This window comes from Somniosus microcephalus, unplaced genomic scaffold (genome assembly GCF_052327205.1).
Source record: "Somniosus microcephalus isolate GS21.2 unplaced genomic scaffold, FLI_Smic_1.0 unresolved_chr1, whole genome shotgun sequence".
NCBI lineage: Eukaryota > Metazoa > Chordata > Chondrichthyes > Squaliformes > Somniosidae > Somniosus > Somniosus microcephalus.
Genome location: NW_028225179.1, coordinates 150,207,527 through 150,224,489, shown reverse-complemented (window position 1 = coordinate 150,224,489; position 16,963 = coordinate 150,207,527). Strand labels below are relative to the sequence as shown.

At 47.9% G+C, this 16,963-nt stretch overlaps 1 protein-coding gene across 5 annotated transcripts in view; it reads right to left on the bottom strand.

Annotated features, from left to right (window-relative positions):
- The window catches only part of LOC147096250 (transmembrane protein 268-like), a 107,550-nt gene that overhangs the window by 43,459 nt on the left and 47,128 nt on the right, over positions 1–16,963 (bottom strand). For 2 of the 5 annotated variants that reach the window (XR_015074877.1, XR_015074878.1), the window contains exons 1-3: positions 10,817–11,130; positions 2,302–2,585; positions 358–438 (exon numbers count right to left, since the gene is read on the bottom strand). Coding sequence is in view for 3 of the 5 variants with exons in the window: in XM_085975095.1 (XP_085831221.1) it covers positions 358–438; positions 2,302–2,401 (181 nt within the window). In the remaining 2 variants the exon portion in view is untranslated. Of the gene's footprint in view, positions 1–357; positions 439–2,301; positions 2,586–10,816; positions 11,131–16,963 lie in introns of those variants that run through there. The other 3 variants (XM_085975096.1, XM_085975097.1, XM_085975095.1) reach the window with 2 other exon arrangements.

Here is a 16,963-nt window from a genome sequence, read left to right as displayed (position 1 = left end):
CGGCATCTCGACCAAGTACCCATTCTTCAATAATAACAGATTAAGGGGAAGTATCACAGCCAAGTCCGATCCGGTCCTCACTCATGATCCTCTTCCAGCAGGAACCTTGGCTGATTTCTGCACCCACCACCGCCCCACACACTCTCGCCCAGGGGTGCAGAGTCCAAACTTAGTGTTCTTATGGCCACCCGCTGAGATCAGCGGACTCAGCACAGACCGAGGATCGAACATTGGATCTTGGCGTCGCTACACGCTGAATAAACCTCACCGAGCTATCAGTTATTTCTGCTGCTCCCAAGTGAAAGAAAACACAGTATGTCAGCTTGCTCTCAAACCCCAGTGTGTTTCAGGACTTACCTGGTCTCTCAGATACGGCGTTGTACAGTTCTGAATCATTTGTGCTATTACTTCGACTAAGGAGGCTTGGTCCATTTGGATCTAAGACACAAAAATCAGTTCCTTATCTACTGTAATTTGTCAGAAAAGGGATATGAAGCAAAAATATTGAGATTACAGTAAATGAATCGAGTCAAATGGAGCTTGAGGGTATGGGAGACACATTGAAAGAAGACTTGCATTTCTATAGCGCCTTTCACGACCACCGGACGTCCCAAAGCGCTTTACAGCCAATGAAGTACTTCTGAAGTATAGCCACTGTTGTAATGTAGGAAACGCGGCAGCCAATTTGCACACAGCAAGCTCCCACAAACAGCAATGTGATAATGACCAGATAATGTGCAGCGCTCCCTCAGTACTGCACTAGGAGTGTCAGCCTAGATTTTTGTGCTCAAGTCCCTGGAGTGGGACTTGAATCCACAACCTTCTGGCTCAGAGGCAAAGGTGCTACCCACTGAGCCACAGCTGACACATTGGGCTCGGGTTTAACTCCAGTGTGGGAACGCGGCAAAGCGAGCGGCAGGACTGTCCGGGAGCGGCAGGACCGTATGGGAGCGGTAGCAGGCAGGCTAAGTCGGGCCACATTAACATGCCGACTGCCATCGAGAATCGGCCGGGAAGTTGGTGGGAAGCAGCTTCCTGGCTGTTAAAATCAGACGGTAGGAGGCCACTGCCAGGGTCCCTGGGGAACTGTCATCGACACAAGCTAAGTGCTGTGGGAGGGGAAAAGTCTGGGAGAGAGGAGAGAAGACAGCAAGGGAGGGAGAAAGAGAGAAGAGCAAGAGAGAAAGAGAAAGAAGAGAGTGGGGGAGGGGGGAGCGAGACAGAGAGAGAGGACAAAGAGAGGAGAGAGAAGAAGAATCATAGAATGATACAACACAGAAGGCGGCCATTTGGCCCATCCTTCACCTTTCTATTATTCGAATCTGTATTCAGGGTGGGTGGAGGTGGAAATTGAGGCAGAATCTGATAACAGCAGGTTCTCACCCTTCCCGCCACCCGTTGAAATTCCAGGCCATTCGTGGGCAGGTATATGGTACACCACCTTTCGCACATTTACACCCTTTGTAAACACTAGGCACAAAGGACGCCTGTGTTTTAGTTTGAGCCAATCCTTTGGGCTGGCTCATTAATGCTTCTGCCAGTCCCTGCTCTAACTTCACGAGGCCACACCCCCAGTTGCACTAATACAGGTCAGGTAGAGATGGAAATTGGGGCATGACCTGATTATGCGAGGTCCTGCAACCACCCCCCTTCCCCACCCTATTTTATTCCCAACTGTTGAATTTACAAGCCAAATGTGACATGACCTTCCTGTAAGCCACATCATTGTGTCTCCTGTCAGGCATTAGCCATGGTTCTGCTGGGAGCGCTCTCACCTCAATCAGAGAATTGTGAGTTCAAGCCCCATTCCAGAGACTCGAGCACAAAATCTAGGCCAACACTCCCAGTGCAGGACTGAGAGAGCGCGCTGCACTGTCGAAGGTGCCGACTTTCGGATGAGACGTTAAACCGTGTTAGTGAGGAGTGTGTTATAGTGAAGATTGTGTTAGAGAGGATAGTGTTGGAGGGAGGAGTGGACATAAAAGATCCCACAGCACTATTTTGAAGAAGAGCAGGGAATTCTCCCCGGTTTCCTGGCCAATATTGATCCCTCAACCAACATTGTTAAAACAGATTATCTGGTCATTATCACACTGTTGTTTGTGGGATCTTGCTGTGTGCCAATTGGCTGCCACGTTTCCTACATTACAACAGTGACTACACATCAAAAAAGGTATTGCATTGGTTGTAAAGCACTTTGCGGCTTCCTGAGGTCATGAAGGCGCTGCATAAATATGTAAGTTCTTTCTTTTGCACTCAGTCACGTCATCATTTAATTGTTTAGTAATGTGCGTCTCATACCATTTATCCAGTGAATCACATCTGCTTCCTCTACAGCTTCAAATGACGTCAAGGAGGCTCGTGCTGGCGACATGTTGTGGCCACTGTCATCATGCGCCATTCTGTGAGGTAACTATGAACTGATGTGGCACGGCGAGATAGTTCTCGGTTTCTGCTTCATACATGACACTAATGATGTGGCTCCTTTGTCCCACACACACAAGACTCTGTAGGGCCAGGCCGGATCAGCAACACTTAGGGTGACAAGTCAACGGTGGTGCAACTTAGGCATGATTGCTTGCGATCTAAAAAAGAACCAAAATAAGATTACAATGTTGCAAATTGAAGGGGATTGCACAGAATTTACAGCACAGAAACAGGCCATTCAGCCCAACAGGTCTATGCCAATGTTTAGGCTCCACATGAGCCTCCTCAAACCCCTCTTCATCTCACCCTATCAGCAAAACCTTCTATTCCTTCCTCCCTCATGTTTATCTAGTTCCCCCTTAAATGCAATCGCCTCAACTACTCCTAGCAAGTTCCAGATTCTGACCAGTCTCTGGGTATATATTATAATGGATACAGTGGGGAGATTTCAAGGTTATCATTTCCCTTTCAGTCTTTTCTTTTCCCCCATTGACTGCTTCCCCCTTCTTCTCAAAAGGCATTTTCTCCCTTTACTGGAGGCACAGTACCATGGATGGTGCCTTCCCCTAGTTGTCAGTTTTCATCTGCAAGCCTTTAGTGTCAGCAGGCTATCTGACTGACAAAGCCTAATTGTGTCTTCACTTAGCTTTAAAGGATTCGAGTTTCACATTCAGTTTACACTCTTCAGTCAAAATCCCCCCCCCCGCCCCCCCGGAACGTGAGCAACATTGACATGTTGTGTTTATTATCCTTCGCCAGTTGCCCTGAGCTGGTGGTGGTGGTTGGCAGTTCTGTGGCAATTGTGTTTGCAATTGAGTGGCTTGCCAGGCAGTTATATACTGGACTACCAAGCCAGAGGTCGTGAGTTCAAATCCCACCATAACTCTATCCCAGCGGGCTGTGGATACTCAGTCGATCAGTATATTCAAGACCGAGATCGATAGATTTCTGGGCACTAAGGGAATCAAGAGATATGGGGATAGGACGGGAAAGTGACGATCAGCCATGATCTTATTGAACGGCGGAGCAGGCTCAAGGGGCCGAATGGCCTACTCCTGCTCCTATTTCTTATATTCATGACAAGCGGTCAAAGTGAAGTCAATAATTCTGGAAATCTGTGGACCAGCACTGTAATGTCCGTGTGTAATTGAGACACGGACTGCAGAAGTTGGTTATAACAGGTGTTTACTGAATGGAGACAAAACTGGAACTACTATACAAAGTTACTACACAGGCTTATATACAGGGGTGGTCACTACTAGTACTGCAGTATACAGGGGCTGCAGAATATAGTTCCTTCTTCAAGGTACATACACTACAATTCCTCCCCTTTTAGCTAAACAGTACATAACATTCGATTAATAATTAAATAACATATTTACAATTACAGTTGCTATATACATTAGCTGAAGTTAATCAATTATAAATTCAGTCTTTGAGGAGGCTTCCTTATTCTGTCCGGATAACGCCTCTTTGGGGTATCAGGTTCTTCTGGCAAAGTTGATTCGGGATCAACGTCGTTGTTTGCTTCGTCTGCTTCCAATATCACCGATTCTGAGGTAGATGCAATTGGTACTTCGGTTTCATCACCAGGTGTATAGGATCGTGGTGTAGATTTGACGTTTTCCAGTGACTCTAGAATCTGGTCAGCATGACGTCTTACAATGCTCTCTCCAACGTCCACGGTATACATTAGAGGTCCTTGCCGTGTGCAGATCGTTCCTGGCTGCCATTTCTCTGTGCGGTGGTCCCGGGCCAAAACTGGTTGACTTATCTTGAAACTCCTGGTCGGCCTTTCATTCATATTCTGAAACTGCCTGTTCTCCACATCTCTTCTGATGTTTGGCTTAACCAAATCCAAGCAGCATCTTAGTCTTCGATTGAAGAACCTCATGGCTGGAGTTTGGTTGGTAACCGCATGTGTCACATTCCGGTAGGCAAACAAGAAGTTATCCACCTTGTGTTGTAGGGGTATGTCTTCATTACACATTGCCTTGATAGCCTTCTTGAATGTTTGAACGAACCTCTCAGCCAATCCATTGGTAGCTGGATGATATGGGGCGGATGTGTAATGCTTAATGCCATTGTTCTTTAAGAACCTCCGGAACTCTTCAGACACAAACTGTGGTCCATTTTCGGAGCAAATCTGTTCAGGCAGCCCATTTCTGGCGAATATGGTTCGTAAGACTGTGATAGTTTTTTCTGTGGTGGTTGAGGACATTTTTATTACCTCTGGCCACTTTGAATGTGCATCCACCGCAATTAAAAACATCGAGTCCATGAAGGGACCAGCAAAATCAATGTGTACCCTTTGCCATGGAGACGAGGGCCACTCCCATGGATGTAGAGGAGCTTGTGGTGGGGCGTTTTGGACCTTCTGGCATCTTGTACAGCTCTTGGTCATCTCTTCGATTTCTCTAAGCTCATTGAGCACTCTATCCTTCAATTTGGGTGGAATTACTACTCTGGATCCACACATCAAGGTTCCTCGGCACACTGACAGCTGTTCTCTTCTCGGCGAGAATGCTGGCAACAGTGGTTCGCCATGTGCTGGCCATCCCTTCACCGTTAAATCATAGACCCTGGAGAGTGTCGGGTCATTTCGTGTTTCCTTTTCTATGTTTGTATTCGCCACAGGGAGACATTCGACTATGGTCGAGTGGAATATCTCCATTGGATCCACTGCAGGTGGTGCTTCTTCCGCCGTCGGCAACGGTAGGCGCAACAATCCATCAGCATTCCCATGCTGTTTAGTTCCTTTGTACTCGATGTCATATTGGTGTGCCCCTAGGAAAAGGGACCACCTCTGTAGCCGTTGTGCTGTCATTATCGGGACGCCCTTCTTAGGGTTGAAAATGGAGACAAGAGGTTGATGATCAGTTAGTAGAGTAAATTTCTGTCCGTGCAGGTAGTGATTGAACTTCTTCACCCCCCACACCAGGCTGAGGGCCTCTCTGTCAATCTGGGCGTAGTTACGCTCGGCTGCAGTTAACGAGCGTGACGCAAAAGCTATCGGCCTCTCTGAACCATCAAGGGATTTATGTGACAGTACCGCTCCAACGCCGTAGGGAGACGCATCACACGCCAGTCTTATCGGTAGTGATGGGTTGTAGTGAGCCAATACTTCTCTTGAAGTGATCAGGTCTTTACACTTCTGAAAGGCCCGCTTACATTCATCGCTCCATTTCCATGCTACTCCAGTTTGTAGCAGGGCGTTCAGTAGGTGCAGAATTGTGGACAAATTCGGCAAAAACTTATGGTAGTAATTCACCAATCCGAGGAATGACCTCAGTTGCGACACATTTTCAGGCGCTGGAGCCTTAACTACCGCTTCAATTTTGTCTGGGGACTTATGTAACCCCTCTTCATCAATCACGTGGCCACAATACGATATTTGTTTCTTTAAAAACTCGCACTTGGGGCGATTGGCTCGTAGCCCATGTTCTCTTAGTCTAGTGAGCACCTGCTCTACGTTGGCAAGGTGTTCACTGTCATTTTCACCTGTCACTAGGATGTCGTCCAAGTAACACTGAGTCCCCGGAATCCCTTGCAGGACTTGTTCCATCGCTCTTTGCCATAAAGCCGGAGCTGATGCTACTCTGAATACCAGTCGATTATACTGGTAAAGACCTTTGTGAGTGTTTATCGCGAGATATTTCCTAGAGGATTCTTCAACCTCCATCTGCAAATATGCTTGCGCTAGGTCAATTTTTGTAAAACGTTTCCCTCCAGATAGTGAGGCGAAAATATCTTCTATCCTCGGAAGAGGATACTGTACTGTGTGAAGGACTGGGTTCACCATCACCTTGAAGTCCCCACAGATGCGAACCTTCCTTGGCTCCTCAGACTTATTGTTTAACGTTTTCTTCATGACAGGAATGATGGGTGTCGCCCACTCGCTCCAGTCTACCTTAGATAACACGCCTGCATTCTCCAGATTCTCCAGCTCTGCCTCGACGGCTGGGCGAATTGCATACAGTACCAGTCTTGCTTTGAAAAACTTGGGAATTGCATTCTCTTCTATTTTTATCGAGGCGGTTACGCCTTTAAGAGTTCCCAGTCCTTGTTGAAATACCTCTTTAGCGTTAGCTAAGATTTTTGACAATCGTCCAGGTGTGACGTCGTCATCCTTTTTACCAGCCACAGTCAGTGCCTGAATGGAGTGCCAGTCTAAACTTATCTTTCTGATCCATTCACGTCCCAATAACGGTGGTCCACCATCTTGCAGTATGTACAGATACAATTTCTGTATTTCCTTGCCGTTGTATTCGACAGGCACCCTTATTTTCCCTCTGGGGTATACTTTCTGCCCCGTATATGTCTTCAAGACAATGGATGTGTCTTTCAAGGGTATGTGTGAGAATAGCCGCTCGTAGTCTCGTCGATTCATGACGGTCAGGGCTGATCCTGTATACAATTCCATTTTGACTGGGGACCCTGCTATCGTGAGGGTGACCCAAATGGTTCGGTGATCCTCTTTTGCGATTACATTGTGTAGTTTGAGACAGCTTAGTCTCTTGTTCCCAGATTCACTATCGCTCTTCTGGTCTTCGGAACTACTGTCCGTCATCTTTTGTACTTTCCTGTACTTTTCCTTAGTAGTCTTTTTGTTGTCGTTAGTCTTCTTCCCGGACCTGCAAACTCGTGCAATGTGTCCCATCTTTCCGCATTGCCTGCATGTTTTGTCCTTGGACCAGCAGTCCTTCTGGTCATAGGTTGTTCTGCCGCAGCGATAACATTTTTCAAATCCCTGTGTCATTTCATGGGTGCCGTATTCCTGTGGCTTTTGCTGTATTTCCGCAGCTCCCCTTGCTGCTGCTTCGTACGATACTGCCACGCTGAAAGCCTTATCTAGCGTCAGCTCTTTCTCTGAGAGTAACCTCTTCTGGGTTCCTTCACTCAGGAGTCCACAGACAAATTTGTCCCGTAGGGTATCTGCCAGTCCTGCTCCGAACTGGCAGTGCTTTGATAGCTTGCGTAGTTCCGTAAGGTAATCAGCATTGCTCTCATCTTTATGCTGATTTCTCTTGTGGAATTTAAATCTTTCTGCTATCAGCAGCAGTGTAGGATTTAGGTGTTCCTGTAGGATATCAACAATTTCGTTAAAACTCTTCTCCATCGGTTTGACTGGAGTGATCAGGTTCCGCAATAGGCCGTACGTTCTTGCGCCCATTAAGTTTAGTAGTACCGATGCCTTTTTCTCATCGGCTACTTCATTTGCCTTGCAATATACTTCGACTCTTTCCACATACGTGGTCCAGTCTTCTATTGCATTATCGAAGGCAGTGATATTGCCAGTCTTCGGCATCTTGGAGATCTAAGATGGCGCCTCCCGCGCTTTGCCTTCTTCCCCGATTGAACAAAATGGCGCCTCCCGCGCTTTGCCTTCTTCCCCGCTGGATTAAGATGGCGCCTCCCGCGCTTTCTGCCTGCGCTGTTGCTGGCGTTTTTATGCCTTGATGGCGACGCCCTATGGTCTTCGCACGGTTCCCCCCGCACTGCTGCCAACGCTCTGGAATTCCCCCCCTCCCACCTCTCTCTCCTGCAAGATGCTCCTTAAAACCTACCTCTCACCTAGCTTTTGGTCACATAAGAACATAAGAAATAGGAGCAGGAGTAGGCCAATCGGCCCCTCGAGCCTGCTCCGCCATTCAATAAGATCATGGCTGATCTGATCCTAACCGCCAATCCACTATCACAGAACCATCTCCTGAATCTAACAGAATTAGACACACAAAATAGGAGCAGGATCAGGCTACACGGCCCCTGGGCCCGCTCCGCTACCCACAGGGCCATGACCGATCCGAACCTAGACTCATGTCCAAATTCCTGCCCGCTCCCCGTAACCCTTAATTCCCTTTACTTCTAGGAAACTGTCTATTTCTGTTTTAAATTTATGTAATGATGTAGCTTCTACAGCTTTTTGGGGCAGCATATTCCATGGACCTACCACCCTCTGAGTGAAGTAGTTCCTCCTCATCTCAGTTTTGAAAGAGCAGCCCCTTATTCTAAGACTATGCCCCCTAGTTCTAGTTTCACCCATCATCAGGAACATCTTCCCCGCATCCACCCGATCCAACCCCTTCACAATCTTATATGTTTCAATAAGATCGCCTCTCATTCTTCTGAACTCCAATGAGTAGAGTCCCAATCTACTCAACCTCTCCTCATATGTCCATCCCCTCATCCCCGGGATTAACCGAGTGAACCTTCTTTGTACTGACTCGAGAGCAAGTATGTCCTTTCTTAAGTATGGACACCAAAACTGTACGCAGTATTCCAGGTGCGGTCTCACCAATACCTTGTACAACTGAAGCAATACCTCCCTATTTTTATATTCTATCCCCCTAGCAATGAAAGCCAACATTCCATGTCCTCCTCACTCACTACTTTCCCTCCCATCTTAGTATCATCTGCAAACTTTGATATGTTACACTCGATCCCCTCCTCCAAATCGTTGATATAGATTGTAAAGAGTTGGGGACCCAGCACTGACCCCTGCGGAACACCACTAGTTACTGATTGCCAGTCCGAGAATGAACCATTTATCCCAACTCTCTGCCTTCTGTTAGATAGCCAATCCTCTATCCATGCCAGAATATTACCCCCAATCCCGTGATTTTTTATCTTGAGCAATAATCTTTTGTGTGGCACCTTGTCAAATGCCTTTTGGAAGTCTAAATACACTACGTCCACTGGTTCCCCTTTATCCACCCTATATGTTACTTCCTCAAAGAACTCCAGCAAATTTGTCAAACATGACTTCCCCTTCATAAAACCATGCTGACTTTGTCCTATTAAATGATGATTATCCAAATGTCCTGTTACTGTGTCACCTGCCCTAGTGTCTCCTACTTTTGGGTCAGTGTCAAAGTTTTTTCTGATTACTCACTGCTGAAGTGCCTTGTGATGTTTTACAACATTGAATGCAGGCTGTTGTTATTGAAAGCTGCCCGAGGGTCAGAAAAACCCAACTGGTTCACTCGTGTCTTTCAGGGAAGGGAAGCGTTTGCTCCAAACTGGTCTGGCCTACACGTGACTCCAGTCCCACTCCACGTGGTTGACTCAATGCTGAGAGCAACTAAGGATGGGCAAGAAATACTGCCTTGCCCAAGTTGCCCACATCCCTAGAACACTAGTCAGTCAGTCAGTCAGTCAATCAGTTGGGGTTATAACAACAATTTGGCAGCTTTTACAGTAACTTATGTTGCTCGCTATCAAATTTTGCCTGACAACGCTCCTGTGAAGTGCCTTGGGACATTTTACTATGTCAAAGACACTATATAAATGTAAGTTGTTGTTGAGTCAGTAAGTAGCCACAAATTGACGTTATGAAAACTCCAGGGGACAGAATTAAACCAACATAACAATGGATGATTGAGTCTTGTTGACCTGAACTCTCATTGTGTTCCTCCTTTCAGAGACTCGTGTGCTGTCCTAACGTCATCTTTTTATATATTGAAGAAAATCTGCTCTCAAATTTTAAAAAAAAGTCATTTTCTTTTTAAGTAAAACTTACTTCTGGTACAAATGTGAAATAGAGAACGATAGAACACATATTACAACTCAGCACAAAACACTTCTCCTTTAAGAAAGCATACTACGACATCCCTATGGGCGAACGGCACATGAAAGATGCAACTTAATGAAGACCTATGATAAAACATTTTCAATAATCTTTAGGGCGGTCACAACAGAACAACTGTGAATGAATTGTGTTGTCAATAATAGAGGATGGTGGCTAAAAGCATTTTAATGTCATTTTGATGTACAGCTTCTCCACTTTGCAGCTGTAGCCTCAATCTTCACGGTCCACAATGATTGTTATCAACAAGAAGCCACTTGCTGCCAAAAATGTGGCTGCAGCAGCAACAATGAAATAGCAGATTTTTAAAATCTCATTCTGTCGAGTAGGACTCACACTGACATTCTAAATGGGCAGACATTTACTGATGTGAACTTCAGAATGATTAAACAGCCTGAAATCTCTTGACAAAGGTAATGTCAAAACAACGAGCTAACAGAACTGCTTTAATTGTGTTTGTTATTGAAAATGAACTAATTTACTCAGTCCATTCTGACTACCATTTTGAAAGAAAAACACACAATAAAGCTTTTGGGATAAACCATAATCCCCCTCTCACACAAACATGTTCCCAAGTTGCCCTGCCTCCCCTTTACTGACTACCTGTAAATATCATTAAGACAAATATTATGGGATCGAACAGCAACAAACTTTAAATGTAAAATCTGACATCCCACTTGCATCAAGTGCTGTACAACTTCCAATTAACGTCTTAATAAACCTGCAACAGATTGCTTTTCACAAACAAAAAACACAAGCACTCTGCAAAATACTGGAGCAGGAAAATAAAGCTGGATGACGCACCACTTTTTGCTTTCAGTCACCTGCTGGTGTTTTGTTTGCTCTTTCGGTTTGTTTTCCACTTGCTCGGGATTGCCACAATCACGTGATTGACAGCTTGTGTCGCCACAGGCAGTGGTCTCAAGTTTCCTCCGCACTCCTTGCTACTTTCCTCTTGCAGTGCGCTGCATTGAACGCACCTCCTGGGTCATTAATAGCCAAGGGCCGACGGGTGGTGCAGGTCTCATGACTTACAGGAAACTCAGCTGCTCAACTATTTCAGCCTGACAGCACTTTCATTTGTTACTAATCCCTCTCGCAATTTCGAGGGCAGCTGTACCAGCCTCTCCCCCACCCCCTCCCCAGGGTTGCCAACCCTCCACGATTGGACCTCGCGACTCCAGGAATTAACGATTAATCTCCAGGACGCCGCTGCAAGCAACCCAGGAGATTTTTTTTTTAAATCATCGTAGCATTAAAAGTCCTAGGCCTAGAAATTCGGTGGAGGCCCAAACGGGGCGCCAAGCTCGCCTGGGCGCCGGAATTACCGCTGCGCTCGGAGCCGTTGCGCCCGCCGGAAATTCAGCTTGTGCGCCCCAAGAGGGACGCGGGGCGCTGCTCGAGGCGCCCCGCGTCCCTCTTGGGGCGCAGAAACTGAATATCGCAGCGCAACGTGCCGCGGCGCCACACGCTGTGGCACGGCGCGCTGCGGTACTGCAGGCCTTCCTCTGCTTCTTAAGGGGGAGGGGCCTGCACCAGCGCGATGACCGATCGCGAGTGCCGGCAAAAGAGCCCGGCACCGAGGAGAAGTGCCGGGCTCTTGGGACACAGCCGGCACTGCCCGGGGGGGCGGGGGGGGGGACATCAGGAGGCCGGGGACGGAGGTGCTGGCAGGCGGCCACCGGGACAAATAGCCGCCCCGCACCTCCACCTTAATTTGCGCCACTGCTGCCACAGGTAGGCCCCGTGAACCGGGCGCGATTTGCGAACGGCGCTAGAGGCGGGCGCTACCAAATATCGCGATCGGGGCGGTAGCGGGGCCATTAGCGCCCCGCTAAATATCGCGGGAGGCGTGGCCAGTGGGGCTAAAGCCACTGAGTGCCCTCTTTAGGCGCTAACTGGTGGCGCAGCCCACCAAATTTCTAGGCCGTAGAGTCATAACGGCACAGAAGGAGGCCATTCGGCCCATCGAGTCCGTGCCGGTTCTCTGTGGCGCAATCCAGTCAGTCCCATTCCCCCACTCTATCCCCGTAGCCCTGTAAGTTTATTTCCCTCAAGTGCCTATCCAGTCTCCCCTTGAAAATATTGAGTGTTCCACCACTTCCGTCGGCAGCGAGCTCCAGGTCATCACTACTCTGTGTGTAAAAAAGTTTTCCCTCACGTCCCCCCTGTATCTCTTGCCCAAAACCTTAAATCTGTGTCTCCTAGTCCTTGTACCATCAACTAGTGGGAACAGCCTTTCCCCGTCTAACCTATCCAAACCCGTCATAATCTTGTACACCGCTATCAATTGTGGGTCTTTTTCATTTTCTTTAAACTTTCGTTTATTAGTTATAAAAATATTGGAGATGGGGGGGGGTGGGGGAAGGGCTGTTTGGGCGAGGTGAGAGGTCAGGTGATGAAACCTCTAGGAATACATCCAGAGTGGCAACCCTGAACCAACGTTCCCGTTAAGCTGCTCGGCCGCGCAGCGCTCCGGAGGTCCCGTTAAGCTGTTCGGCCGCACAGCGCTCCGGAGATCCCTTTGGGCCAGCTTTTAAATAGAAAAACCACACTGGCGCGGAATTCCCCCAAAAAATTTCGACCGAACATTGCCCTGAACCTCCACCTCCCAAAAGGGGCTCTGGCAATGGGGAGGGCGAGATGCAACAGGCTGAGAATTTACATTCTGCATTGACACCTCGACTATGCTTCATTATCGGAACGGTATTGAAAGGACAGTGCACAGCAAATCAGTAGCTGTCCTGCTTGTTAATATATGATTGTCCAGGCTAAAAATATCAAGCAGATGTCAATACCCAAAAAGATTAAGACACGTCAGCAAACCAAATAAATTCCACGTAATAATGACACTGGAGTTTCCAGCTGCTGGCAGACGACACAAAGCTGGGTGGGCGTGTGTGCTGTGAGGAGGATGCCGAGAAACTCCAGTATGATTTAGACAGGTTGGGTGATTGGGCAGATGTATGGCAGATGCAGTATAATGTGGATAAATGTGAAGTTATCCACTTTTGTGGCAAAAACAGGAAGGCAGATTATTATCTGAACAGCAATAGATTGGGAGAAAGGGAAGTGCAACGAGACCTGGGTGTGCTTGTGCACCAGTCACTGAAGGTAAGCATGCAGGTGCAGCAGGCGGTTAAAAAAAAAGGCAAATGGTATGTTGGCCTTCATAGCGAGAGGGTTTGAGTACAAGAACAAGGATGTCTTGCTGCAGTTGTACAGGGCCTTGGTGAGACCACATCTTGAATATTGTGTGCAGTTTTGGTCGCCTTATCTGAGGAAGGATATTCTTGCCATGGAAGGAGTTCAGCGAAGATTCACCAGGCTGATACCTGGGATGGCAGGAATGACGTATGAGGAGAGATTGGGTCGATTGGGCTTGTACTCGCTGGAGTTTAGAAGAATGAGAGGGGATCTCATTGAAACTTATAAAATTCTGGCAGGACTGGACAGACTAGATGCAGGGAGGATGTTCCCGATGGTCGGGGAATCCAGAACCAGGAGTCACAGTCTAAGGATAAGGGGTAAGCCTTTTAGGAAAGAGATGAGGAGGAATTTCTTCACCCAGAGAGTGGTGAACCTGTAGAATTCTCTACCACAGAAGGCAGTAGAGGCCAATTTATTAAATATATTCAAGAAGGAGTTGGATATATTGCTTAAGGCTAAAGGGATCAAGGGATATGGGGAGAAAGCAGGGACCGGGTACTGAACGTGGATGATCAGCCATGATCGCATTGAATGGCGGAGCAGGCTCGAGGGGCCGAATGGCCTACTCCTGCTCCTATCTCCTATCTCCTATGTTTCTATTTGAAGCAGCCAAAAATGGTTTGGCTGACCGAGATATTGATCATTAAAAGGAGATCGCCGGTTTCGCTGGTGGGCCAACAGCTTTCTCCAGGAGCCGTATAGAACCAGGCAGATCCCAGGTTCAATTCCCCAGTTTCTGGTGAGTTATCCTGTCTCAGGAGGTGGGGGCAATACGGTGCATCAAATGGCCTCAGCGTTCTCGGGTTAAAGTGGGTAAATGTGGCCACACTTAATCGCAAACCAGCATGACCACTTGGGTAAGGTCCGAAAGGGGTGCCTGATGGCTTCCCATCTTCAGCAGGGTCAGTGGAGAGTAAAACTTCTGAGAGTGTAGCCATCCCATTAAAAACAATTGCAAATAGCTTTATTGAGCTGAATTTTTCCTCCATTTTTATGCACACAACAGATGTAAAGATATTTAACTAAAAGAGCAAAGGCAGCACAATTGCACAGTTGACTTACAGGCCTGTGTGTGAGAATCGGATGTGTGAGAATAGGATATTGTATTGCAAGTAAATTCCTGTTTCCCAAGTACACCAAAGGCAAAGCTTACAGCCAACTTTAAATACACCAGTGAATCATTCATAGCGCGCCTCCTCTGTCATAGGAACAGGATGAAGGCCATTCAGCTCAAGCCTGTTCCACCATTCAATGAGATCATGGCTGATCTGTATCCTAACTCTATTTACCTGCCTTGGCTCCATAACTCTTAATACGCTTGGCTAGCAAAAACCTATCGATCTCCGATTTAAAAGGATTAATTGAGCTGGCATCTGCTGCTTTTTGAGAGAGTTCCACACTTCTACCAGCCTTTGTGTGGAGAAGTGTTTCCAAACGTCTCTCCTGAATAGCCAGGCTCTGATTTTAAGCTTATGCCCCCTTGTCCTAGACTCCCCCACCAGTGGATATGGTTTCTTTCTATTCAATTCCTTTTAAAATCCTAAAACCTCAATCAAATCACCCCTTAACCTTTTATATTCCCACTCCAGAGACTTGAGCACAAAATCTAGGCTGACACTTCCAGTTCAGTACTGAGGGAGCGCCACACTGTTGGAGGGTCAGTACTGAGGGAGCGCCGCACTGTCGGAGGTGCAGTACTGAGGGAGCGCCGCACTGTCGGAGGTGCAGTACTGAGGGAGCGCCGCACTGTCGGAGGTGCAGTACTGAGGGAACGCCACACTGTTGGAGGGTCAGTACTGAGGGAGCGCCGCACTGTCGGAGGGGCAGTACTGAGGGAGCGCCGCACTGTCGGAGGTGCAGTACTGAGGGAGCGCCGCACTGTCAGAGGGGCAGTACTGAGGGAACGCCGCACTGTCAGAGGGGCAGTACTGAGGGAGCGCCGCACTGTCGGAGGTGCAGTACTGAGGGAGCGCCGCACTGTCGGAGGGGCAGTACTGAGGGAGCGCCGCACTGTCGGAGGGGCAGTACTGAGGGAACGCCGCACTGTCGGAGGGGCAGTACTGAGGGAGCGCCGCACTGTCGGAGGTGCAGTACTGAGGGAGCGCCGCACTGTCGGAGGTGCAGTACTGAGGGAGCGCCGCACTGTCGGAGGTGCAGTACTGAGGGAGTGCCGCACTGTCGGAGGGGCAGTACTGAGGGAGCGCCGCACTGTCGGAGGGGCAGTACTGAGGGAACGCCGCACTGTCGGAGGGGCAGTACTGAGGGAGCGCCGCACTGTCGGAGGTGCAGTACTGAGGGAGCGCCGCACTGTCGGAGGTGCAGTACTGAGGGAGCGTCGCACTGTCGGAGGTGCAGTACTGAGGGAGCGCCGCACTGTTGGTTTAACGTCTCATCTGAAAGACAGCACCTCCAACGCCCTCAACACCTAAAACATTGCTGTTTGTGGGAGCTTGCTATGTGAAAATTGGCTGCCGTGTTTCCTACATTACAACAGTGACTAGACTTCAAAATGCACTTCATTGGCTGTAAAGCGCTTTGGAACATCCGGTGGTCATGAAAGGTGCTATAGAAATGCAAATCTTTCCTTTTCTTTTTATTTGATTCATTTTAGTTACTTCTCTGGTCTGCTGCAGTAGTTGAAAAAGTGGAAGTCAGTGCTTGGAATTAATCACGCAGGAAGAATCATCCAATCAGGCGTGATAGAGTAAAGTTAGAATAAATTTAGAGAAGAGGAACATTTAAAGACTGCACAGTAAATTACACGTCTTTTATTGCCCATAGAACCACAGTTGAGGCTTAACAATGCAAAGTGGTTCCTTCTGTTTCATAGAAACATAGAAGATAGGAGCAGGAGTAGGCCATTCGGCCCCTCGAGCCTGATCCGCCATTCACTGAGATCATGGCTGATCATCCAAATTCAGCACCCTGTCCCTGCTTTCTCCCCATATCCCTTGATCCCTTTAGCCTTAAGAAATATATCCAACTCCTTCTTGAATATATTTAATGAACTGGCCTCCACCGCCCTCTGTGGCAGAGAATTCCACAGGTTCACCACTCTCTGGGAGGAGGACAACATCGAAATTCTAACCGTAGAGCTGAGCAAAGTAGTAGTGACCTCAGTGTACAAGCCACCTGGCGCAGATTTCAACTTCTCTAACCCTGTACCCAACCTGCACAATAAACCACAGATCATCATTGGAGACTTTAATAGCCACAGTACCCAATGGGGGTACAAGGAGACTAACAACGATGGAGAAGCAGTCGAAGAATGGATGGACGCTAACCAGCTTAGTCTCATCCACGATCCTAAATAGCCAGCCTCCTTCCACAGTGCCCGCTGGAAGTGTAGGTATAATCCAGATCTTGCCATTGCCAGCAACGACATCGCTGGCCTCTGCAAGAAACTTGTCACAGACCCAATACCACAGACACAACACCGTCCTATTGGCATCCAGGTAAATGCAGCAGTGTTACCAACCATTGTACCATTCAAAAAGTGCTTCAACTTCAAGAAGGCCGATTGGAACGGTTTCACACGAGCACTTGACCGCAAGGTTAAACGCATTAAACCACTACCTGAGCACTACAACCTCTTTGCAAAAGCTGTCCAAAAAACAGCTAGAAGGAAGATCCCCCGAGGTTGCAGAGTACACTACATCCCTGGTCTCACCAAGGAGAATGCTGAACTCTACTGGGAGTATGTCTCAATGTTTGAATCTGACCCCTTCTCAGAGGAAACAA